We start from the raw sequence: 25,839 nt of genomic DNA on the forward strand, positions 1-25,839 counted from the left end.
GTGTAATATCAGGCTGTCTGGCCGAGTAAAACTCTTCCCACATTGATTACAGCTATAAGGTTTCTCTCCTGTGTGTGTTTTCTGGTGCTTCTTCATATTCTGTGAAGATGAGAATCTTTTTCCACAATCTGAACAGTGGAATGGTTTCTCTCCTGTGTGTACTCGCTGGTGTCTAGTCAGATGGCAAGATGAAATATAAATCTTCCCACATTGATCACAGCTATAAGGTTTCTCTCCTGTGTGTGTTCTCTGGTGTACAGTCAGTTCACTAGATGTATTAAAACTTTTCACACATTGATTACAACTAAAATATTTCTCTCCTGTGTGTGTCCTCTGGTGTAATAACAGGTTGCTTGACTGAGTAAAACTCTTCCCACATTGAGAACAGCTGTACGGTTTCTCTCCTGTATGTGTTCTCTGGTGTATAATCAGATAGCTAGATGTAGTAAAACTCTTACCACATTGATCACAGCTGTAAGGTTTCTCTCCAATGTGAATTCTCAGGTGTACTTTTAGTGATTTTAATCTTAAGTAACTCTTCCCACAATCAAAACAGTGGTGAGATTTCTCTCCTGTGTGTGTTCGCTGGTGTATTTTAAGTTCTGATGAAGATTTGCAAGAGCAGCAGATAGATTTCTTCCCTGTGGGTCTCTGCTGGTGTTTCTTGAGGTGATAGGATCTGGACAGACTCTTCTCTGCCTCGTTAGCATCATGATGTTGAGGCTCCCCAGAGGATCCATGATAGTCACGTCTCTCTCCTGTGTGAACAAGTCAGACCGATAGTTAAAGGCTCACAACAGCAGAAATCCATTGAAAAAGGTGATGCCAACAGCGTAGCCATGATACTGTACAACAATTGACGTCTGTAATGAATGTTAAAATTACTTGACAATTGTCTTAAGACAGTCAAGTGAGCAACAATAGTCATATTTAGTGTTGTTTTCACATTAGTAGTAACTAGAAATAAGTAAAAGGTGTTGAACTCCTAAGCAGTGTGCCAGGTGACTTTTGTTCTCAAATATAGGCACCTTTCTGTGTTTGCTAAAATTGCGACAAGGGCCATGCACACACAATTTGATTGCAGAAACACCTCCCTGCTAATGCAGAAACCGCTAGTTATGGATGTAGTATATCTGCCTGGAGCAAAAATTGTCAGCAAGTGGCCTAAGCTGTGCCATTAGAGATTCTGGGTTCGAGTCCAAGCTCTGTTGCAGCCGGCCGCGACCGGGAGGCCCATGGGGCGACGCACAATTGGCCCACCGTCGTCCGGGTTAGGGGAGGGTTTGGCCGGCAGGGATATCCTTGTCTCATCGCGCACTAGCGACTCCTGTGGCGGGCCGGGCGCAGTGCACGCTGACCAGGTCGCCAGGTGTACGGTGTTTCCTCCGACACATTGGTGCTGCTGGCTTCCGGGTTGGAAAGGCATTGTGTCAAGAAGTAGCTAGGTTGGGTTGTGTTTCGGAGGACGCATGGCTCTCGACCTTCGCCTCTCCAGAGTCCTTATGGGAGTTGCAGCGATGAGACAAGACTGTATGTACCAATTGGGGAGAAAAAAGGGGTGAAAAAATATATATATTAAAAAAATGGTGAGCAAAGATTTTAGTTTTCGCAATGTATTCTGAATATTACAGCACTAGATCAGGAGTGCTACTCAAGGTAACTCACATTAAGCTCTGTGTCTATTCACTAATTCACCACCGTGGGGGAAAACTCAGGGGAGTTCTCATAGGCTGACAGCAAAAATAGCCTCCATTTACAGGTTGCTTATGATTATTATCTTTTGACACCACTTTAGATTAGAATTCTAAGGCTCGTTTGAATGTCCTGATTTAATATAATGTTTGTGTTATTGCCGAAAATGTACTACTTTATATTTAATAACGACTTCAACCAGTAAAATGCTCATTGGCTAGTTTTCCATCAGCCTGACAATGAGGTTTTGTCCACTAAGTGTATGACAAAATGTTCTATAATCTCACCTAACAACAACATAGACCTACTGTAGGACCCATAACTTCACCTAACAATAACAGACCTACTGCAGGACCCATAACTTCACCTAACAATAACATAGACCTAGAACTATAAATCATTTAATATTTCAGGTGAAACATGGAAACTAAAATGTCTGTGATGACATTTCATAACCTGATCACTAGATAATTTTGTGAATAATCCCACTAGGCTACTCTGTAATGTGTTGTCATTCTAAATGTCCTGAATAAAGGAAAATAGCTCTGTGTGTTGTACAATAGCCTATCCATCAACGAACAGTTCTCTACACATGAGCTAAGGATCTCTGTGTCCAAACAGACTAATGAGACCCTACTGTAAATCAAGTAGACAATAAAACATTATAAATATTGATTTGTTTGGGATGTTGGATCCAACGTGGAGCACGGCATAACTGTCTTTACCGGTGTAATGAATGAAGAAATACATTTGACTGGCATGCAGAAAATGATTTCCTGGATCAGCTGATGATAGTTGAACATGTGACTGTAACTAAACAGCTACAGTATTAAGATTTATGTGTAATTATTGAAGAACCGCATTAATGACAGTATCCATTTGGGTGTTGTCAATAAAGTTAAGGTGACTCTCGGTTAGAACCATTGGATTTAGCAAACTGAAATGAGTTAGGATTTCTGTGCCCATGAAAACTGTTTTCCCAGCGTAACATAAGGAGACAATAAATGTTACGTAGTTAGAGAGCATTTCAGAGACCTGAATACAAAAAAACTCTCCGACAGCAAGATCCAGTATTTAAGTTGAAGTTCATCATATGACAAGCTTAACGTTATGACTATAACTACTGTTCCCTGAAGGAGGGAAACTAGGTACAACATACTATTAAATCCACATGTTATGACTATAACTACTGTTCCCTGGAGGAGGGAAACTAGGTACAACATACTATTAAATCCACATGTTATGAATATAACTACTGTTCTCTGAAGGAGGGAAACTAGGTACAACATACAATCAAATCCACGCCTCGCTGGAAGCCCCGCCTTCCACAGGTGATGAGAGTGAGACTCGGATATATTCCTTCAATTTAATACCGCTCTTCACCGACCCAGTAAAGGGCGGGACCAAGCAGGTGTTGTACCTCGTTTCCCTCCTTCAGGGAACAGTAATTATAGTCATAAAGTTACACTCCCTTTCAGTCGGTCAACTTCGGTACAACATACCATGGGGAAATACAATCTTTCCCCATGCTGACCCAAACGGATACTAAATGAAACGGCCCCTGGCAGACCACCCAGACCTTACCCCGCAAGATGCGTCAATTTTGTCAATTTATTCATTGTCTTTTGTTTGAAACACTCCTGTCAATGTTGAGTAAGGACGCACACCTTATTACCCATATAGAAGTAGGATTAATCTACCTGGCCTGCACGCAAATGTAGACCTATAAATGTGCCTATTTGGGAATGTCTGATAGTATTTCTGATTGTCTTAACACACCACCACTAATGAGTTGGAGCTTCTCAAAGTAATTTTTTCTTCACTTCCAAAAAACACGTAAACAAAGTCTAATCAAAATCATTTGCCTATGACAATAGTTCCTCAAAGTATTTTCGTAAAATATTTCCAGCTCTCGCCCTTTCGATAACCATTCAGCATAAAAAGGGAAAAATGTAATGCTCTGATCCTGTGGAAATGTCATAAAATACCTGATTACTTCTTATCCTTTGCACAAATAGCTTACAGCTGTGTCTGTCCAGAACTCACTGGAGCAGGAAACTGAGGGTCTAGAATATTTTATATCAAATCAAATTCAAATCAAATTTATTCATATAGCCCTTCTTACATAAGCTGATATCTCAAAGTGCTGTACAGAAACCCAGCCTAAAACCCCAAACAGCAAGCAATGCAGGTGTAGAAGCACGGTGGCTAGGAAAAACTCCCTAGAAAGGCCAAAACCTAGGAAGAAACCTAGAGGAACCAGGCTATGAGGGGTGGCCAGTCCTCTTCTGGCTGTGCCGGGTGGAGATTATAACAGCACATGGCCTAGATGTTTAAATGTTCATAACTGACCAGCATTGTCAAATAATAATAATCATAGTAGTTGTCGAAGGTGCAACAAGTCAGTAACACAAGTGTAAGTGTCAGTTGGCTTTTTCATAGCCGATCTTTGAGAGTATCTCTACCGCTCCTGCTGTCTCTAGAGAGTTGAAAACAGCAGGTCTGGGACAGGTAGCACGTCCGGTGAATAGGTCAGGGTTCCAGCAGGTCTGGGACAACAGGTCTGGGACAGGTAGCATGTCCGATGAACAGATCAGGGTTCCATAGCTGCAGGCAGAACAGTTGGAACTGGAGCAGCAGCACAGCCAGGTGAACTGGGGACAGCAAGGAGTCATCAAGCCAGGTAGTCCTGAGGCATGGTCCTAGGGCTCAGGTCCTCCGAGAGAGAGAAAGAAAGAAAGAGAAAGAGAGAATTAGAGAGAGCATATTTAAATTCACACAGGACACCGGAAAAGACAAGAGAAATACTCCAGATGTGACAGACTGACCCTAGCCCCCCGACACATAAACTACTGCAGCATAAATACTGGAGGCTGAGACAGGAGGGGTCAGGAGACACTGTGGCCCCATCCGATGAAACCCCTAGGACAGGGCCAAACAGGTAGGATATAACCCCACCCACTTTGCCAAAGCACAGCCTCCACACCACTGGAGGGATATCTCCAACCACCAACATACCATCCCGGGACAAGGCCGAGTATAGCCCACAAAGATCTCCGCCACGGCACAGCCCAAGGGGGGGCACCAACCCAGACAGGAAGACCACGTCAGTGACCCAACCCACTCAAGTGACGCACCCCTCCCAGGGACGGCATGGAAGAAAACCAGTAAGCCAGTGACTCAGCCCCCGTAATAGGGGTAGAGGCAGAGAATCCCAGTGGAAAGAGTGGAAACCGGCCAGGCAGAGACAGCAAGGGCGGTTCGTTGCTCCAGCCTTTCCGTTCACCTTCACACCCCTGGGCCAGACTACACTTAATCATAGGACCTACTGAAGAGATGTGTCTTCAGTAAAGACTTAAAGGTTGAGACTGAGTCTGCGTCTCTCACATGGGTAGGCAGACTATTCCATAAAAATGGAGCTCTATAGGAGAAAGCCCTGCCTCCAGCTGTTTGCTTAGAAATTCTAGGAACAATTAGGAGGCCCGCGTCTTGTGACCGTAGCGTACGTGTAGGTATGTACGGCAGGACCAAATCGGAAAGATAGGAAGGAGCAAGCCCATGTAATGCTTTGTAGGTTAGCAGTAAACCCTTGAAATCAGCCCTTGCCTTAACAGGAAGCCAGTGTAGGGAGGCTAGCACTGGAGTAATATGATCAAATTTTGGGGTTCTAGTCAGGATTCTAGCAGCCGTATTTAGCACTAACTGAAGTTTATTTAGTGCTTTATCCGGGTAGCCGGAAAGTAGAGCATTGCAGTAGTCCAACCTAGAAGTAACAAAGGCATGGATGAATTTTTCTGCGTCATTTTTGGACAGAAAGTTTCCGATTTTTGCAATGTTACGTAGATGGAAAAAAGCTGTCCTTTCAACAGTCTTGATATGTTCTTCAAAAGAGAGATCAGGGTCCAGAGTAACGCCGAGGTCCTTCACAGTTTTATTTGAGACGACTGTACAACCATCCAGATTAATTGTCAGATTCAACAGAAGATCTCTTTGTTTCTTGGGACCTAGAACAAGCATCTCTGTTTTGTCCGAGTTTAAAACCTCTTCAGCGTCTCATCCCGTCACCGGGATCAAAATCCAGCGAAAAATCATATCGCCAATTAGCATTAAAAAAAAATCATAATTAAAAAAATTTTTTTTTATAGATACACCTCTCCTGAATCGACCCACGTCGTCCGATTTCAAAAAGGTTTTACAGGAAAAGCAAATCATTAGATTATATTAGATGAGTCCATCGTAAAAAGCAGCTTCATAGCCATTTTCCGACCAACCACTTGTATCACATATAATCAAAAAACAGATAAATGCAGCACTAACCTTTTACAAACTTCATCAGATGGCACCCCTAGGACATCATGTTATACAATGCATGCATTCTTTTGTTCAATAAAGGTAATATTTATATATAAAAACAGCATTTTACATCTCTGTCTGAGGTTGACTACATAATTTCCCCTCAAAAGCGTCCCGGTAAACAATGCTACATTTCCCTAAATTACTATCCTATAACGATTTTTTAAATTTATATTGTCAATCTAACATTTATAGATGAATATCTCTTGAGAACACCTGTCATACCAGATTTTAAATTAACTTTACTGGGTAATCACACTTTGCGATAAAAGGAGATGCGATACTCAGAAAATGAGCTAATATACAGAGCTCGGCGCCATCTTGGAAACAATCGCATGTCACATCTCATCTTGTATAATATTGTCAATAATCGCCTACCTTTAGTTGTCTTCATCAGAAAGCATCCCAGGTCCACAACAGATGTATTTTCGGTCAAAAAGTCCATACTTCACATTCCATTAGCCTGATGTTGGTAGCGCGTCCTATGGCTCTCTCCAAGCGCAGGGCTGAAGTTCCGGATAAAATGCGATGCTCCCGCATGTAGGTTCGTTCAAACATGTCAAACGTTGTAAAACATAAATCTTCAAGGCCTATAACACCAACAGAGCCAATAAGATTCGAGGGGGATGATGTCATGGCCTTTAAACCCGTTTCCAAAGGTGGGGGCAGACATGGCCGCCGGCGTCATAATGGTGATGGCTCATCCCCTGTGACCAATTTCAAACTCGTCTCATTCACTGAGTTTTGACTCTATAAGGCTCAAACCACTGTGAAAAGACTGGCGACATCTAGTGGAAGCAATAGGAAGTGCTCACTGAACCATGGTTAACGGTGTTATTTATAGGGAAAGATGAGAAGTCGAGTCCACAATTCAGAATTCCACTTCCTGTTTCAATCGGTCTCGGGGTTTTGACTGCCATTTGAGTTCTGTTATACTCACAGACACCATTCAAACAGTTTTAGAAACTTTAGAGTGTTTTCTATCCATATATAATAAGTATATGCATGCCCTAGCTTCTGAGTTTGATTAGTAGGCCGTTGAAAATGGGAACGATTTTTTTTCAAAATGCGCTGTGGCGCCTTAAGAGTAGAAAGTTTGCAGCCATCCACTTCCTTATGTCTGAGACACAGGCTTCTAGCGAGGGCAATTTTGGGGCTTCACCATGTTTCATTGAAATGTACAGCTGTGTGTCATCCGCCTAGCAGTGAAATTTAACATTATGTTTTCGAATGACATCCCCAAGAGGTAAAATATATAGTGAAAACAATAGTGGTCCTAAAACGGAACCTTGAGGAACACGGAAATGTACAGTTGATTTGTCAGAGGACAAACCATTCACAGAGACAAACTGATATCTTTCCGACAGATAAGACCTAAACCAGGCCAGAACTTGTCCATGTAGACCAATTTGGGTTTCCAATCTCTCCAAAAGAATGTGGTGATCGATGGTATCAAAAGCAGCACTAAGATCTAGGAGCACGAGGACAGACGCAGAACCTCGGTCTGACGTCATTAAAAGGTCATTTACCACCTTCACAAGTGCAGTCTCAGTGCTATGATGGGGTCTAAAACCAGACTGAAGCGTTTCGTGTACATTGTTTGTCTTCAGGAAGGCAGTGAGTTGCTGCGCAACAGCTTTTTCTAAAATTTTTGAGAGGAATGGAAGATTCGATATAGGCCGATAGTTTTTTATAATTTCTGGGTCAAGATTTGGCTTTTTCAAGAGAGGCTTTATTACTGCCACTTTTAGTGAGTTTGGTACACATCCGGTGGATAGAGAGCCGTTTATTATGTTCAACATAGGAGGGCCAAGCACAGAAAGCAGCTCTTTCAGTAGTTTAGTTGGAATAGGGTCCAGTATGCAGCTTGAAGGTTTAGAGGCCATGATTATTTTCATCATTGTGTCAAGAGATATAGTACTAAAGCACTTTAGTGTCTCCCTTGATCCTAGGTCCTGGCAGGGTTGTGCAGACTCAGGACAACGTAGCTTTGGAGGAATACCCAGATTTAAAGAGGAGTCCGTAATTTGCTTTCTAATGATCATGATCTTTTCCTCAAAGAAGTTCATGAATTCATCACTGCTGAAGTGAGAGCCATCCTCTCTTGGGGAATGCTGCTTTTTAGTTAACTTTGCGACAGTATCAAAAATAAATTTTGGATTGTTCTTATTTTCCTCAATTAATTTGGAAAAATAGGATGATCGAGCAGCAGTGAGGGCTCTTCGATACTGCACGGTACAGTCTTTCCAAGCTAGTCGGAAGACTTCCAGTTTCGTGTGGCTCCATTTCCGTTCCAATTTTCTGGAAGCTTGCTTCAGAGCTCGTGTATTTTCTGTATACCAGGGAGCTAGTTTCTTATGACAAATGTTTTTAGTTTTTAGGGGTGCAACTGCATCTAGGGTATTGCAAGGTTAAATTGAGTTCCTCGGTTAGGTGGTTAACTGATTTTTGTCCTCTGATGTCCTTGGGTAGGCAGCGGGAGTCTGGAAGGGCATCAAGGAATCTTTGGGTTGTCTGAGAATTTATAGCACGACTTTTAATGCTTCTTGGTTGGGGTCTGAGCAGATTATTTGTTGCGATTGCGAACGTAATAAAATGGTGGTCCGATAGTCCAGGGTTATGAGGAAAAACATTAAGATCCACAACATTTATTCCATGGGACAAAACTAGGTCCAGAGTATGACTGTGGCAGTGAGTAGGTCCAGAGACATGTTGGACAAAACCCACTGAGTCGATGATGGCTCCGAAAGCCTTTTGGAGTGGTTCTGTGGACTTTTCCATGTGAATATTAAAGTCACCAAAAATGTGAATATTATCTGCGATGACTACAAGGTCCGATAGGAATTCAGGGAACTCAGTGAGGAACGCTGCATATGGCCCAGGAGGCCTGTAAACAGTAGCTATAAAAAGTGATTGAGTAGGCTGCATAGATTTTATGACTAGAAGCTCAAAAGACGAAAACGTCGTTGTTGTTTTCTTTGGGGTAAATTTAAATTTGCTATCATAAATGTTAGCAACACCTCCGCCTTTGCGGGATGCACGGGGGATATGGTCACTAGTGTAACCAGGGGGTGAGGCCTCATTTAACACAGTAAATTCATCAGGCTTAAGCCATGTTTCAGTCAGGCCAATCACATCAAGATTATGATCAGTGATTAGTTTATTGACTATAACTGCCTTGGAAGTGAGGGATCTAACATTAAGTAGCCCTATTTTGAGATGTGAGGTATCACAATCTCTTTCAATAATGGCAGGGATGGAGGAGGTCTTTATGCTAGTGAGATTGCTAAAGCAAACACCGCCATCTTTAATTTTGCCCAACCTAGATCGAGGCACAGACACGGTCTCAATGGGGATAGCTGAGCTGACTACACTGACTGTGCTAGTGGCAGACTCCACTAAGCTGGCAGGCTTGCTAACAGCCTGCTGCCTGGCCTGCGCCCTATTTCATTGTGGAGCTAGGGGAGTTAGAGCCCTGTCTATGTTCGTAGATAAGATGAGAGCACCCCTCCAGCTAGGATGGAGTCCGTCACTCCTCAACAGGCCAGGCTTGGTCCTGTTTGTGGGCGAGTCCCAGAAAGAGGACCAATTATCTACAAATTCAATCTTTTGGGAGGGACAGAAAACATGTATACAATGTTGCAAGCTTGCTATCTGAGTTTCACTGACCCAGTTGATAGTTGATATAATGTTTCAGGTTTGTTGTAGACAGGCCATGTGCAGCCAAAGTGATTTCTAGGATATTTATTTTTATCACGATATTTTCTGCCTGCAGAATGCAATGTTTTTATTTGTTGGCTTTATGTAGGCAATTTCTTTACATAGTTGGCAATGGAAATAAAAGTTACTTTTACATTTGTATAATTTTCATTTAGATTTAGATAGAATGTAGATTAATCACAGACAATAATTTTGAGATACTATTATAAATTAAATGAAACTGTTCCACGTAATTGTGCATATGAAAATCATAACTGGCACACAGATTTGTAGAAATGGTCAGATAAATTGGCACTCCAACTGGAAAAGGTTGCTGATTGCTGGTGTAGTCGATTACTGAAAATTTCAGGAGCAGAATTCCAGCAGCAGAGGGGGAAGGGGGGCCCCCTCTAGTCAGGTTATAGTGACGACTGGCTCCCTCTAGTCAGGTTATAGTGATGACTGGCTCCCTCTAGTCAGGTTATAGTGATGACTGGCTCCCTCTAGTCAGGTCATGTTGACGACTGGCTCCCTCTAGTCAGGTTATAGTGATGACTGGCTCCCTCTAGTCAGGTTATAGTGATGACTGGCTCCCTCTAGGTCAGGTTATGTTGACGACTGGCTCCCTCTAGTCAGGTTATAGTGATGACTGGCTCCCTCTAGTCAGGTTATAGTGATGACTGGCTCCCTCTAGTCAGGTTATAGTGACGACTGGCTCCCTCTAGTCAGGTTATAGTGACGACTGGCTCCCTCTAGTCAGGTTATAGTGATGACTGGCTCCCTCTAGTCAGGTTATAGTGATGACTGGCTCCCTCTAGTCAGGTTATAGTGATGACTGGCTCCCTCTAGTCAGGTTATAGTGATGACTGGTTCCCTCTAGTCAGGTTATAGTGATGACTGGCTCCCTCTAGTCAGGTTATAGTGATGACTGGCTCCCTCTAGTCAGGTTATAGTGATGACTGGCTCCCTCTAGTCAGGTTATAGTGATGACTGGCTCCCTCTAGTCAGGTTATAGTGATGACTGGCTCCCTCTAGTCAGGTTATAGTGATGACTGGCTCCCTCTAGTCAGGTTATAGTGATGACTGGCTCCCTCTAGGTCAGGTTATAGTGACGACTGGCTCCCTCTAGTCAGGTTATAGTGACGACTGGCTCCCTCTAGTCAGGTTATAGTGACGACTGGCTCCCTCTAGTCAGGTTATAGTGATGACTGGTTCCCTCTAGTCAGGTTATAGTGATGACTGGCTCCCTCTAGTCAGGTTATAGTGATGACTGGCTCACTCTAGTCAGGTTATAGTGATGACTGGCTCCCTCTAGTCAGGTTATATTGATGACTGGCTCCCTCTAGTCAGGTTATAGTGATGACTGGCTCCCTCTAGTCAGGTTATAGTGATGACTGGCTCCCTCTAGTCAGGTTATAGTGATGACTGGCTCCCTCTAGTCAGGTTATAGTGATGACTGGCTCCCTCTAGTCAGGTCATGTTGATGACTGGCTCCCTCTAGTCAGGTTATAGTGACGACTGGCTCCCTCTAGTCAGGTTACAGTGATGACTGGCTCCCTCTAGTCAGGTTATAGTGATGACTGGCTCCCTCTAGTCAGGTTATAGTGATGACTGGCTCCCTCTAGTCAGGTTATAGTGATGACTGGCTCCCTCTAGTCAGGTTATAGTGATGACTGGCTCCCTCTAGTCAGGTTATAGTGACGACTGGCTCCCTCTAGTCAGGTTATAGTGACGACTGGCTCCCTCTAGTCAGGTTATAGTGACGACTGGCTCCCTCTAGTCAGGTTACAGTGATGACTGGCTCCCTCTAGTCAGGTTATAGTGACGACTGGCTCCCTCTAGTCAGGTTATAGTGATGACTGGCTCCCTCTAGTCAGGTTATAGTGACGACTGGCTCCCTCTAGTCAGGTTATAGTGATGACTGGCTCCCTCTAGTCAGGTTATAGTGAAGACTGGCTCCCTCTAGTCAGGTTATAGTGATGACTGGCTCCCTCTAGTCAGGTTATAGTGACGACTGGCTCCCTCTAGTCAGGTTATAGTGATGACTGGCTCCCTCTAGTCAGGTTATAGTGATGACTGGCTCCCTCTAGGTCAGGTTATAGTGATGACTGGCTCCCTCTAGTCAGGTTATAGTGACGACTGGCTCCCTCTAGTCAGGTTATAGTGACGACTGGCTCCCTCTAGTCAGGTTATAGTGATGACTGGCTCCCTCTAGTCAGGTTATAGTGATGACTGGCTCCCTCTAGTCAGGTTATAGTGATGACTGGCTCCCTCTAGTCAGGTTATAGTGATGACTGGCTCCCTCTAGTCAGGTTATAGTGATGACTGGCTCCCTCTAGTCAGGTTATAGTGATGACTGGCTCCCTCTAGTCAGGTTATAGTGACGACTGGCTCCCTCTAGTCAGGTTATAGTGATGACTGGCTCCCTCTAGTCAGGTTATAGTGACGACTGGCTCCCTCTAGTCAGGTTATAGTGATGACTGGCTCCCTCTAGTCAGGTTATGTTGACGACTGGCTCCCTCTAGTCATTTGTGTGTCTTATTTATTTAATCAAACAGCATGCTTAAAGCATCAGACAAGTTCAGTACATATAGATTTTATAAAAACACATGGGGCGATTGGTAGAAAGAACAGATGACTCTTGGTTAACCAAGATGTATTTTAGTTGGGGACAGCACTAGAACATGATGTTGGGGCTCCAGAGTGGCGCAGCGGACATTGCATATCAGTGCTTTAGGCGTCACTACAGACACCCTGGTTCAAATTCAGGCTGTATCAAAACCAGCCGTGATTGGGAGTCCCACAGGGCGGCGCACAACTGGCCCAGCGTCGTCCAGGGTAGGCAGTCATAGTAAATAAGAATTTGTTCTTAACTGACTTGCCTAGTTCAATAAAGGTTACGTTTAAATAAATATAAAAATAGTGTTTCATGACAAACCATTTTTTACAAATCTGTCAAGGCACCAACTTTGAGAAGGGTTTAAAACAAAGGTTTCAAACCAATTCATGAATGTAATTAAATCTAGGTATGTCTTGCCTTTAATGTAATGGCATGAAAAAAATTGGGCTGAATATTATACAATGACTTATCAACAGCTCTAATAATTAGCCTCCACAGGAAATCTACACTGGCAGTTATAGAATATACTATATAGCCTAGAAATCTGGTTAAACTATCATTATGACATCATGGATGAATTCTAGAATATACTATATAGCCTAGAAACCTGGTTAAACTATCATTGTGACATCATGGATGAATTCTAGAATATACTATATAGCCTAGAAACCTGGTTAAACTATCATTATGACATCATGGATGAATTCTAGAATATACTATATAGCCTAGAAACCTGGTTAAACTATCATTGTGACATCATGGATGAATTCTAGAATATACTATATAGCCTAGAAACCTGGTTAAACTATCATTATGACATCATGGATGGCTGATCTTTGTATTCATAGTATAGTGAATTCAGGGGGAGGCCCTGAGCTGAACTCAAACCTGGGTCCAGTGACTGTCATGCCAACACCTTATAACTGTTACGCCAAGATGTCTGAACTTCTTGAAGAGGTCGCTAGGTGTTGAGTTACGGTTGCTACAATAGCTTTCTGTATGAATTTGAGAGTGGTTACACTTCTTCCCCCATCCATCAGCTGTTTACCAAACCAAGCCTCTGGGCAGCCATTTTGTTGCTGTTTTAAAAACCCACACAACCCAGCAATCTGCAGTTGAAACAATAACAACAATCACTCTGAACGCGTCTTTTTCTTCTTTCACAGTATAACGGCATCACCCTCTACTTCTTGTTTTACTGTGATGTTCTCCTCTTCTTTAGCAGGAGAGTAGCTTAGTGACCGCATGGTTGGGAATGTTAGCTAGGCTAATGCTAACTTAACCAGCCCGCTAGTTTACCAATAACAACAACACCGTAAATATGAAATTAAATCGGATAACTAACTAAACGACAGAATTGGGTTTAAAACACAGCGGCTAATATACACTAAAGCGTCTAAAGAGCTTAATTGGTTCAGCTATTTTGTCTCGCAAGCTACCGAGGAGGCTGAATAACTGTTGCTGCTGTTGAAAGAAGCGTTCCGTCCACTACATTATACGTCACACCAACAGCATTACCTTAAATTCCCAGACCGCCATCTGCTGACTGGAGTGGGTAACACAGTTGAGTAAAATATTTATTTTATTTTCAGACAAAAGATAAAGGGTAGGAATCAGGGACGTCGCTAGGCCTAAAATATTCATTAGGTCCCCCCCCCAAATAAATCAATATCAATCAATATATTTTTTCTGTGATTTCTTTTTTTCGTCAACCGTTCCATCGCATCTTGAACTTCTTACCAGGCCGGCACTCGGACCAGGGGAGGCTGCTGCTGCACTAGTGACTGTTAGACTTTCTTCAGCAAAAACGGCGGACAGAAATACTAGGAGAGAGGGGTACCCCTACACAGAACTGAACTGGATCAAAGATGGAGAACAGAAATACTAGGAGAGAGGGGTATCCCTACACAGAACTGAACTGGATCAAAGATGGAGGACAGAAATACTAGGAGAGAGGGGTAACCCTACACAGAACTGAACTGGATCAAAGATGGAGGACAGAAATACTAGGAGAGAGGGGTACCCCTACACAGAACTGAACTGGATCAAAGACGGCGGACAGAAATACTAGGATGGAAGCAAATGTAAAGGATTATAACGTCATAACGAATCATGCAAAAACATGTACAGTTGACAGGAATGTTAGTTAATGTAGAGACAAACGATTATGCTTTTTTTTATCGTGAAGTTCATTTACGAAAATCGCAATTTAGCCAGCTAGCTGACTAGCTAACATTAACCAGCTAGCTGACTAGCTAACATTAACCAGCTAGCTGACTAGCTAACATTAGCCAGCTAGCTGACTACCTAACATTAGCCAGCTAGCTGACTAGCTAACATTAACCAGCTAGCTGACTAGCTAACATTAGCCAGCTAGCTGACTACCTAACATTAGCCAGCTAGCTGACTACCTAACATTAGCCAGCTAGCTGACAACCTAACATTAACCAGCTAGCTGACTAGCTAACATTAACCAGCTAGCTGACTAGCTAACATTAACCAGCTAGCTGACTAGCTAAGATTAGCCAGCTAACTGAGCTAGCTAACATTAGCCAGCTAGCTGACTAGCTAACATTAGCCAGCTAGCTGACTAGCTAATATTAACCAGCTAGCTGACTAGCTAACATTAACCAGCTAGCTGACTAGCTAACATTAACCAGCTAGCTGACTAGCTAACATTAGCCAGCTAGCTGACTAGCTAATATTAACCAGCTAGCTGACTAGCTAACATTAACCAGCTAGCTGACTAGCTAACATTAACCAGCTAGCTGACTAGCTAACATTAACCAGCTAGCTGACTAGCTAACATTAACCAGCTAGCTGACTAGCTAACATTAGCCAGCTAGCTGACTAGCTAACATTAGCCAGCTAGCTGACTAGCTAACATTAGCCAGCTAGCTGACTAGCTAACATTAACCAGCTAGCTGACTAGCTAACATTAACCAGCTAGCTGACTAGCTAACATTAACCAGCTAGCTGACTAGCTAACATTAGCCAGCTAGCTGACTAGCTAACATTAACCAGCTAGCTGACTACCTAACATTAGCCAGCTAGCTGACTAGCTAACATTAACCAGCTAGCTGACTAGCTAAGATTAGCCAGCTAGCTGGGCTAGCTAACATTAGCCAGCTAGCTGGGCTAGCTAACATTAGCCAGCTAGCTGGGCTAGCTAACATTAGCCAGCTAGCTGACTAGCTAATATTAGCCAGCAAGCTGACTAGCTTTATGGGTGTTGTGACATGAGTATGAAATTGTACTCCTGGGACATCAATGGTTACACATTGTAACTAATAGACTAGAAACAGGATTTAACTAGTTAATTCATATCTACAGAAATATGTTAAAAAACAGAACACTACACTTCCTATGCATCATGTAAATACTCTAACACTGGTTCATCTCACCATCTAATGTCCTTCATCTGCATTGATCTGATAAACACAGGATAGGTGGAGTATTTCATCAAATTACACTTCATTTCAACCAGTAGAGAATGTGAAACGCTTTATTGAAAAGCTCATTATCCAAGTGTTAGAAATACAAGTTTCAATCTGTCCTTCAATGCACATCTGTTGTGCATTATAAAAACAGAGGAAGAAAGAGGAGGTGGTGAAAGAGATGTAAAAGACATAAAGGGAAAGAGGTAAGCACATAGGAGCAGGGAAGGCAGCACATGATTATTGAATCACAGTGCTACCTAAATATTCTCTCAGTTCATCACAATTACATAATAGTGTCTCTCGTCGGCCCAAAGGTTCTTAAAAGCAGGTGAGGTGGCGATGATGGGACTGGGGGTTGGCATCATCTCACATCAAAATATACCTGCAGACGAGAGACAGATGGAGAGAGAGAGCATGTGTTTTTATTTTTTATTCTAACATTGTTAGTCATCAATCAGGAGGTGAAATGCAAAACTGACATTGGATCATTAACTCTGGGACTACTACATCTCTATCTGTATTTCAATGTAAAGCATCTCTTTAATAATACTTCCTGTATAATATAAACTGACCAGGCATCATTAACTCTGGGACTACTGCATCGCTGTCTGTAATTCAATGTAAATCATCTCTTTAATAATACTTCCTGTTGACCTGACCAAGTGACCTCTCACCTCTGATCATGCTATGCCCTCTATGTAGCCAGTTCAGATGCAGGAGGGGTTCACCGACACAGCTGATATAACCTAGAGGATTTAGGGAGAAGAGGAGAGAGGGATGAAGTGAAGGAGAGAGACTGTTATTGAGAAAATAAGGTAGTTAAAGCGACAGTGTTCAACAGGAATCTGTGTGTGGCCTCACCTGGTGTCCACACCACACTAAGTGGCTGCAGAGTACTTTATGCTGAAAAATATGAACAGACACACAAGGACAAACAATATAGCGTAGTTATAGAAATAATGAAGTGTCTTACTATTCTCCACGGTTGGCCATCTTGTCTATTCTTTGAAGGTGGAAGGAGCCACAGTTATACACCTGAACCTGCTTACTGCACAACACAATCCATCAATCAGATTGATACATCAGTGTATAGGTGTGGGTTATAGAGTGTCTAATTGTTCTACATTGATTTAAAATAGTCTGTTTTGTTTTTTGCACAGACATCACACCCTTACCTAAACAGCACCCTCACCTGAGAAGTAGAAATCAAAGGGAGAGAAACTGTGAATTGAATAACTGCAGTTGACATAGCTCAGTAAATGGAAGAATACTCTTATTGCAATGTGAATGGCTCTTAAAAGAGCCTTTGGTTGTGCATAGTGTAGTCCATGGTGTTGCCAGGGAACAGCACCCTCTGAAGTAGTAGGAGGTGAAGATCTCCTGCACACGGATTGCTTCTCTTGCTGCGTTGTTGGACCCCATCCTTGAAACATCCTGCAGAGCAGCAGACTCCTCCTCTGGCACACGGCGGCGAGCTGCAGATCCCCTCCTGGTCCTCGTGTCCTCATGAAGTTACGCAGGACACAGGTAGCCTTCACACACCTGAATTCCTCCAGGAGGCAGTCCCAGATGACCCTGGTCACCTAACCTTGCAGTGCCCTACAAGGTAACTGTAGGCAATCGTTTTGAAGGAATCTCCAGTTACAAGGTCTCTGTAGGAATATGGAAGACAATGTAATTTTTAGACTTTTACATCACCAGGTCATTGTGGATTACTAAAGTATAATATCCCTGATTACAAATCATGATAACATTGGATTGTTAGATGCATGGGCACACATATGTACATGTGTAGCATGTGACAATAACAGGATCATATCAAGGACGGCATCACTGCCTGTTTGGCCCTGTCCGGGGGTATCATCGGATGGGGCCACAGTGTCTTCTGATCCCTCCTGTCTCAGCCTCCAGTATTTATGCTGCAGTAGTTTATGTGTCGAGGGGCTAGGGTCAGTCTGTTACATCTGGAGTATTTCTCTTGTCTTATCCGGTGTCCTGTGTGAATTTAAATATGCTCTCTCTAATTCTCTCTTTCTTTCTTTCTTTCTTTCTCTCGGAGGACCTGAGCCCTAGGACCATGCCTCAGGACTACCTGGCATGATGACTCCTTGCTGTCCCCAGTCCACCTGGCCGTGCTGCTGCTCCAGTTTCAACTGTTCTGCCTGCGGCTATGGAACTCTGACCTGTTCACCGGACATGCTTGTTGCACCCTCGACAACTACTATGATTATTATTATTTGACCATGCTGGTCATTTATGAACATTTTAACATCTTGACCATGTTCTGTTATAATATCCACCCGGCACAGCCAGAAGAGGACTGGCCACCCCTCATAGCCTGGTTCCTCTCTAGGTTTCTTCCTAGGTTTTGGCCTTTCTAGGGAGTTTTTCCTAGGGAGTTTTTCCTAGCCACCGTGCTTCTTTCACATGCATTGCTTGCTGTTTGGGGTTTTAGGCTGGGTTTCTGTACAGTACTTTGAGATATCAGCTGATGTACGAAGGGCTATATAAATAAATCTGATTTGATCACAAATGAATACATAAATACCACTTGAAGCTCGATAATGAGTTTGAATAATTTGAATCAGCTGTGCAGTGTGAAGGCAAAAACAAAAATGTGCCCTTCTTTGAGTCCCCAGGACTGAGAACCACTGCTCTTCATTGGGACCTCTTCATATGTAGACTGGCTTTCATAGAGCTCTTTATCTGAGGACAGAAAACCTCACAAGAAACAGACTTCATTATAGTCAAATTACACCACACTGAATATTATGTTACTATTATCTCCGTCCTCACTTCTAGGGACAGGAACTACACAAAAGTACCTGCCCTATCCAGAATAGCCTCCTCTCTCACTGACAGTTGGGGCTGCTATCCTTTCACCCTACTCCATGGCTGCTAGCTAGCTACCTACAAATGCATTTGGAGTTTGTTTTTTACAGTGATAAATACATAAAGATAGCTAGCTAATATGAAGTTAGGTAGTTGCTGATATTTAATTCACTTAGCTAGCTATCTATCTATACAGTATTTGAAGTTGGTTAGATAGTTAGCTAGCCAACTAGCTAGCTAATTTAGCAGCTCATTTGAGTTAGCCTGCACTGTAGCTAGTTAGCTAATAATACATTGTTGGTTTTTACATTTTCAAAATCTATTTACTTACTTAATTACTTGAATAGGTTTACCCAGCCATGTGGACAATTGGAAACAGGGCAGCAAAGTTTGTCACCAGAGCGTTTTAGAGGATATTACTATTGAACTATGTACCCATTTAATAACCAGACCTTCATACAAACTTGCTCTGCTGAATTCTTGATGGAGTCACAATGGGCGGCCTAAGCGGCATCTAGTCCATCTGCTGACTGGACGCAGTTCTATAAAATGTACATTTTATCTTCAGACAACAAGTTAAAGTGTAGGAAGCATGAGTTTTTACTCACCCGTGTAACAACACAGTGTGGTTAAATACTTAGTAACTGAGTTGTAATCACGATCTGGTTTCCTATAAGTACAGTTATATTTTTGTGTTATTCCATATTTCTTAACTTATTTCTGGATATCTTCTAAACTACCCGCAATGCACTATTTCTCTACGTCATATGGAGGATCTACTCTGTGCTACAGAGTTTGTATGCTAGCTCGGTAGCTAGCTGCAGCTTGTCAACATTAGCCACACCTCATGCGTTTCATATACTGTGTGGTTGTGTTATCTAGTGGGAACCCATGAGTGCAAACGATTGGTTTAATATGAAGTTATACATTTGAAGTTATTTCTGTTGTAGTTTACATCGAATAGGCTGGTCCTCCATATTACATCACACCTGACTTTATCATTCTTTGTAATTCTAATTGGTTTTATGTAATAACTCCAAAAATAGAACAGTGAGGTGTACCTTTGCATTGGGACTTAAACATATTTTATTTGATATTTTATAAACAATACAAAACATACACACACCTACCCAGACCCACTAGAACACACCTCCATCTCCATTAACTACATCACACCTGCCTAGACCCACTAGAACACACCTCCATCTCCATTAACTACATCACACCTGTCCACTAGAACACACCTCCATCTCCATTAACTACATCACACCTGTCCAGACCCACTAGAACACACCTCCATCTCCATGAACTACATCACACCTGCCTAGACCCACTAGAACACACCTCCATCTCCATTAACTACATCACACCTGCCTAGACCCACTAGAACACACCTCCATCTCCATTAACTACATCACACCTGTCCAGACCCACTAGAACACACGTCCATCTCCATTAACTACATCACACCTGCCCAGACCCACTAGAACACACCTCCATCTGCATTAACTACATCACACCTGTCCACTAGAACACACCTCCATCTCCATTAACTACATCACACCTGTCCAGACCCACTAGAACACACGTCCATCTCCATTAACTACATCACACCTGCCCAGACCCACTAGAACACACCTCCATCTGCATTAACTACATCACACCTGTCCAGACCCACGGAGGATTGGTTAATTTCGAGTATCCCTCTACACCCTTTACACATGTACTGCACTGGAATTATCCCATTGGCTCGCAGAAACTTGCTGTTTTTTATTGGGCCATCAAATCTGTTTAGTGATTTGTGTGCTTGGTTCCATTTCAGTCACATGTGCATAAGGGAGAGGTGGTGTCTGATGTCTGCAGGTCAATGAAACTGAGAAATATGATCCTTGTAATTATTCTATGTGAATATCAGCAGTGGTAATGATTGTGAAATATTTAGTTCATTTCATGAGAGCAACATGATAATTAATGATTTCTGAACAACCATTTTTTATTTAATGTCTATTAAGAATATCTTATCAACTTTATTTCACTTGGTGATGTTTCATTATAGAGAACATGACATGACAACACATGACATCTAAGTAGCTGAATATGATTATGGACTAACAGTCTAACAGTTTGAAGGACACAACTCATGTTATTCTGGTTAAACAGTGGGAGACTAGTTGATTATGGACTAACATTTTGGACACACTTATTCAATTTTTTACATTTTTTTTACTATTTTCTACATTGTACAATAATAGTGACGACAATAACACTATTGGCATTCTCTCAACCTGCTTCATGAGGAATTCATCAGGAATGCTTTTCCAACAGTCTTGAAGGAGTTCCCACATATGCTGAGCACTTGTTGGCTGCTTTTCCTTCTTTTCCTTCTCTGCGGTCCAACTCATCCCAAACCATCTCAAATGGGTTGAGGTCGGGTGATTGTGGAGGCCAGGTCCTCTGATGCTACATATCACTGTCCTTCTTGGTCAAATAGCCCTTACACAGCCTGGAGGTGTGTTGGGTCATTGTCCTGTTGAAAAACAAATGATAGTCACACTAAGTGCAAACCAGATGTGATGGAGTATCGCTGCAGAAAGATTACAGGTAACTTATTAGATATTTTGTAGTCATGTTGTGCGAGTTGGAACCAGTATTTTTCTGGATCAAACGCGCCAAATAAATGGACATTTTGGAGATATAACGACGGAATTAATCGAACAAAAGGACCATTTGTTATGTTTATGGGACATTTTGAAGTGCCAACAGAAGAAGATCTTCAAAGGTAAGGCATGAATTATATCGTTGTTTCTGAGTTTTGTGTCGCGCCGGGCGGGCTGAAATATGATTGTCTGTGTTTGTTTGATGGGGTGCTGTCCTCAGATAATCGCATGGTTTGCTTTCACCGTAAAGCCTTTTTTGAAATATGACACCGTGGCTGGATTAACAAGAAGTCAAGCTTTAATTTGACATATTGCATGTGTATTTTCAAGAATGTTAAATATTTACTATTCTGTAGTTTGAATTTGGTGCCCTGCACTTCACTGGATGTTGGCCAGGTGGGAGGCTACCGTCCCACGTACCCTAGAGAGGTTTAAATAGCCATCACGTCAGCAAAGGGAATATGTTCCATCATCCATGTTTATTTACATTAGTGCAAATAATCCACTGATATTGGTGTAATTTCTCACCCCTTTTGGCTGTATGAAAGTGAATTTCCCCTCAGGCACACACATTTGTTCTTTGTTATTACCCGAGCCACCGCCTGTTCAGCCCGCTATCATCCAGAAAGCGAGGTCAGTACAGGTACATCAAAGCTGAGACCGAGAGACAGAAGCTGTTTTTCAATCACAAGGCCATCAGACTGTTAAATAGCATCACTAACACAGAGGCTGCTGCCTACATACACAGACTTGAAATCATTGGTTACTTTAAAGAATGGAACACTAGTCACTTTAATAATGTTTACATATCTGGCATTACTCATCTCATATGTATATACTGTATTCTATCCTATTCTACTGTATCTGTCTATGTATTACTCATCTCATATGTATATACTGTATTCTATACTATTCTACTGTATCTGTCTGTGCCACTCTGACATTGCTCGTCCATATATTTATATATTTTATTCCATTACTTAGATTTGTGTGTATTAGGTATTTGCTGTGAAATTGTTAGATATTACTGCACAAGCATTTCGCTACACCCGCAACAACAACTGCTAAACACATGTATGTGACAAATAACATTTGATTTCATTTCTTATGAAGGTTATGTGTAAAATGTACTTTTCCCCACTCATTCATCCCATCTCTTTACGTTGCTTATTTATATTCAGTGGCCTGACTGCATCCAGACTATGTCAAAGGCCCATCCTGGTAGATCTGAACCTAATGCAGCTTGGAGTGATCGGATGACAGAAGTCACATTTAGGTGCCAGGTGTAACTGAGGCCATAGATGCTCCATATCCATTACTTTGAGTGTTTTATATAATATGACTAAATGTGTTTCTGTGTTGCAGGGGCAGTCAAGAAATGGAACAGCAAGGCCACAGAACATGACATAAGCAGAGCTGTGGGAGACCACCTCAAGCCCCTGGTAGAGCCGGGGGTGGTGTTTACCACTCCTTCAGCAGGCTGGAAAAGTGGGATCCATTTGCTTGTTTCAGTTTTCAGTAGTTGAATCCTTTGACATGGGATTGATACTGATTTTCATACTCAAGAGGGACAAAGAGTCTGTTGATTTGTCAATCATTGGGTTCATTTGTTTTGCAATATGTTCAAATCAAATCAAGCTTTAATTATATAGCAAATTTCAGACATGGATGCAACACAATGGCTTCACAGGAAAAAAACAATGAAAATAAACAAATATTTACCACAACAAACATAAGATAAAAAAGATTAACTGAAAGACTAATAAACATTCTAAGGAAATGCCATAGATTAAAATATTAATTTGATGCAACATCCAACCCAAAATATCAGCTTGTTTTACTACATTGTTTGTTGTTACGTTCCCCATCAAGAAAACCAGAAATGTCCCTTAAATAGAAGAGAGAACTAACAAAGAGTCACTGACAACAACCACAACTAAACAGGTGAGGTTTTAGGAGGGGTTCTGATAGACACTATGGGGGTGTCCACTGAAAGTTGACTAGTAACAACAACTGGGACCTGAAAGACACCCACCATGAGACCCACTAAATCTGCCCAAGAAGAGGCAAACAGAAGAAAAACCCACACCAAACTTAAAGACAGGAAGCAAACCAAAAAGGTGGAGCAACTAAAGGTGTTGACTCTCCACATGTATCAAGACAACTGGAGCACTGGGCCAGACACTCTTAAATAGAACCTGGACCAGCTCAGGTGAAACACCTTCCCACTAACGAGATGGACAAGCCAGCACAGGTGTAACACATACTGACTAACGAGGTGACACCAATCAGTGCGTCCTACGTGCTAACGAGCTATACGTGCTAACGGAGCTAGACGTGCTAACGAGCTACCTCAAAATCAAAGACTGAAACACCTTCCCCTTAGGACAACAAATATATTGTATATTTATGACTCAATTTATTAGGCTTGTTAATAAAACTGATTATAGACGTCCATGTGTATAAGCTGTGTATAAGCTGCAAGTACATTGAAATTAAATAGTTTTCTTTTCAACTAAAACCAAACTTATATTGTATGTCGGGCATAGTCTTAGTTTCAACGACATTTTGCTAGGTTGGAAGTCCCCAATGTCACAGTTTTAACGTGTCCATATCAATAGTCCAAATGCAGAAACAGTTTGTGATAAATTGAAAACCTAAACGTAAAATGTACTATATCCACAAACATCTGCCATAATAATCATATTACTTGTATTTTTTTTTTTTAAACAAGCACGTTATAAACTGCACAAGCACCAAAAACGCTGTTGTTTTAGCAATAAATCAATGATATCGATTAGGGGGGAAATCAGGTTGTTCGTGCTGTTGAAACTAACACAACTAAAAAACACAACTAAACAAACACATGGAAATGGGAGATATATTTTACCTCACTGATTAGAGGACAACCTGCAGAAGACAGTCAGCTACATTTTGGAGTTTTGCATTTAAATTTCGGGGTCGCTAAACAAAGGAACGCAACACTTATTTGTCATCACTCATTAATATCATGTTGAAATCAATTGCGGAGGGGAGATGAGGTTGCACGTCCTGTTAAAACTAACAGCTCAAAAACCACACGGAATCTGGGAATAATGTGTACATCACTGGTTAGAGGATAATTTGTAGAAAACAGCTAGCTACATTTTGAAGTGTTGCATTTTGATTCAAGTGGGTCACCAACATGGTAAGTACTCTTTCAATTCAGAGCCTGGATTTTTGCCAAGGCTAATATCCAAATCACGCTGAAATCAATTGAATGGGGCAAACGTTTGGGGTTCTAAATTGTGAAATTCCTTAAAATACTCCAACTACAAAGTTAAAACATTCTACATTGTGACATCATTTCATTGATATCATGAAACAACTCCTTCATGTATGTATTTTCTGATGCTTGATCAGATAACTTTTATCAGAGTATCTCTTCCCACATTGAACACAGCTATAAGATTTCTCTCCTGTGTGTAGTTTACAATGGGATTTCAGGGAGCTTGAATGAGTAAAACTCTTCCCACATTGATCACAGCTATAAGGTTTCTCTCCTGTGTGTGTTCTCTGGTGTACTATCAGCTGACTAGATGTAGTAAAACTCTTCCCACATTGATTACAGCTATAAGGTTTCTCTCCTGTGTGTACTCGCTGGTGTATTTTAAGGTCTGATGAATATTTGCAACGTTTCCCACAGTCAGAGCAGCAATGAGATTTCTTCCCTGTGGATCTCTGCTGGTGTTTCTTGAGGTGTTCTGATCTGGAGAGACTCTTCTCTGCCTCGTCAGCATCATGAGGTTGTTGAGGCTCCCCAGAGGATCCACGACTGTCCCGCCTCTCTCCTGTGTGAACGACAAAGTCAGACAGACGGTTAAAGGCCCACAACAGCAGAAATCCACTGTTTATTTGAGGTAAAAGGCGATGACCAGATCATACCCATGAAGTTGTACAACAATTGACATCTGTTAAATTATTTGACAATTAAGACAGTCAACTTAGCAACAATCATATTTTGTCTTGTTTTCACATTAGTAGTAACTAGAAATAAGGTATTAAAATTGTTGAAACTCTAAGCAGTGTGCCAGACGACTTTTGTTCTCCAATATAGGCCCCTTTCTGTGTTTTCTAAAATTGCAGCATGAGGGCGATGCACACACAATTTGATTGCAGAAACTCCTCCCTGCTAATGAGGAAAACACTAGTTATGGATGTAGTATATCTGGTCATGAGGAAACCACTAGTTACGGATGTACTATATCTGCCTGGAGCAAAAATGGTGAGCAAAGATTAGAGTTTTTCACAATGTATTCTGAATGTGAATGGAGAAAAACTCAGGGGAGTAACCTCCATTTCCAGGTTGCTTATGAGTTCATTTCACACTACTTTGGATTATAATTGTAAGGCTCGTTTGAATGTTCTGTTTAATATAATGGTTGTGTCATCATCGCAAATCAACCGCTTTATACTTAAAAACACTTCAAACAGTAAAATGCTCTTTGGCTAGCTTTTCCATCAGCCTGACAATGAGGGGTTGTACACTAAGTGTTTGCCAAATTGG

At 41.9% G+C, this 25,839-nt stretch overlaps 1 protein-coding gene across 2 annotated transcripts in view; it reads right to left on the reverse strand.

The window, feature by feature from the left end:
• Positions 1-699: 699 nt before the first annotated feature.
• The window catches only part of LOC123733195 (protein MNN4-like), a 33,031-nt gene continuing 7,891 nt past the window's right edge, over positions 700-25,839 (reverse strand). The window contains exon 2 of one of the 2 annotated variants that reach the window (XR_006763654.1): positions 700-758. Coding sequence is in view for 1 of the 2 variants with exons in the window: in XM_045712614.1 (XP_045568570.1) it covers positions 21,156-21,163 (8 nt within the window). In the remaining variant the exon portion in view is untranslated. Of the gene's footprint in view, positions 759-21,071; positions 21,164-25,839 lie in introns of those variants that run through there. The other variant, XM_045712614.1, reaches the window with a different exon arrangement.

This window comes from Salmo salar, unplaced genomic scaffold (assembly GCF_905237065.1).
Source record: "Salmo salar unplaced genomic scaffold, Ssal_v3.1, whole genome shotgun sequence".
In the NCBI taxonomy this organism is placed as follows: Eukaryota; Metazoa; Chordata; class Actinopteri; order Salmoniformes; family Salmonidae; genus Salmo; species Salmo salar.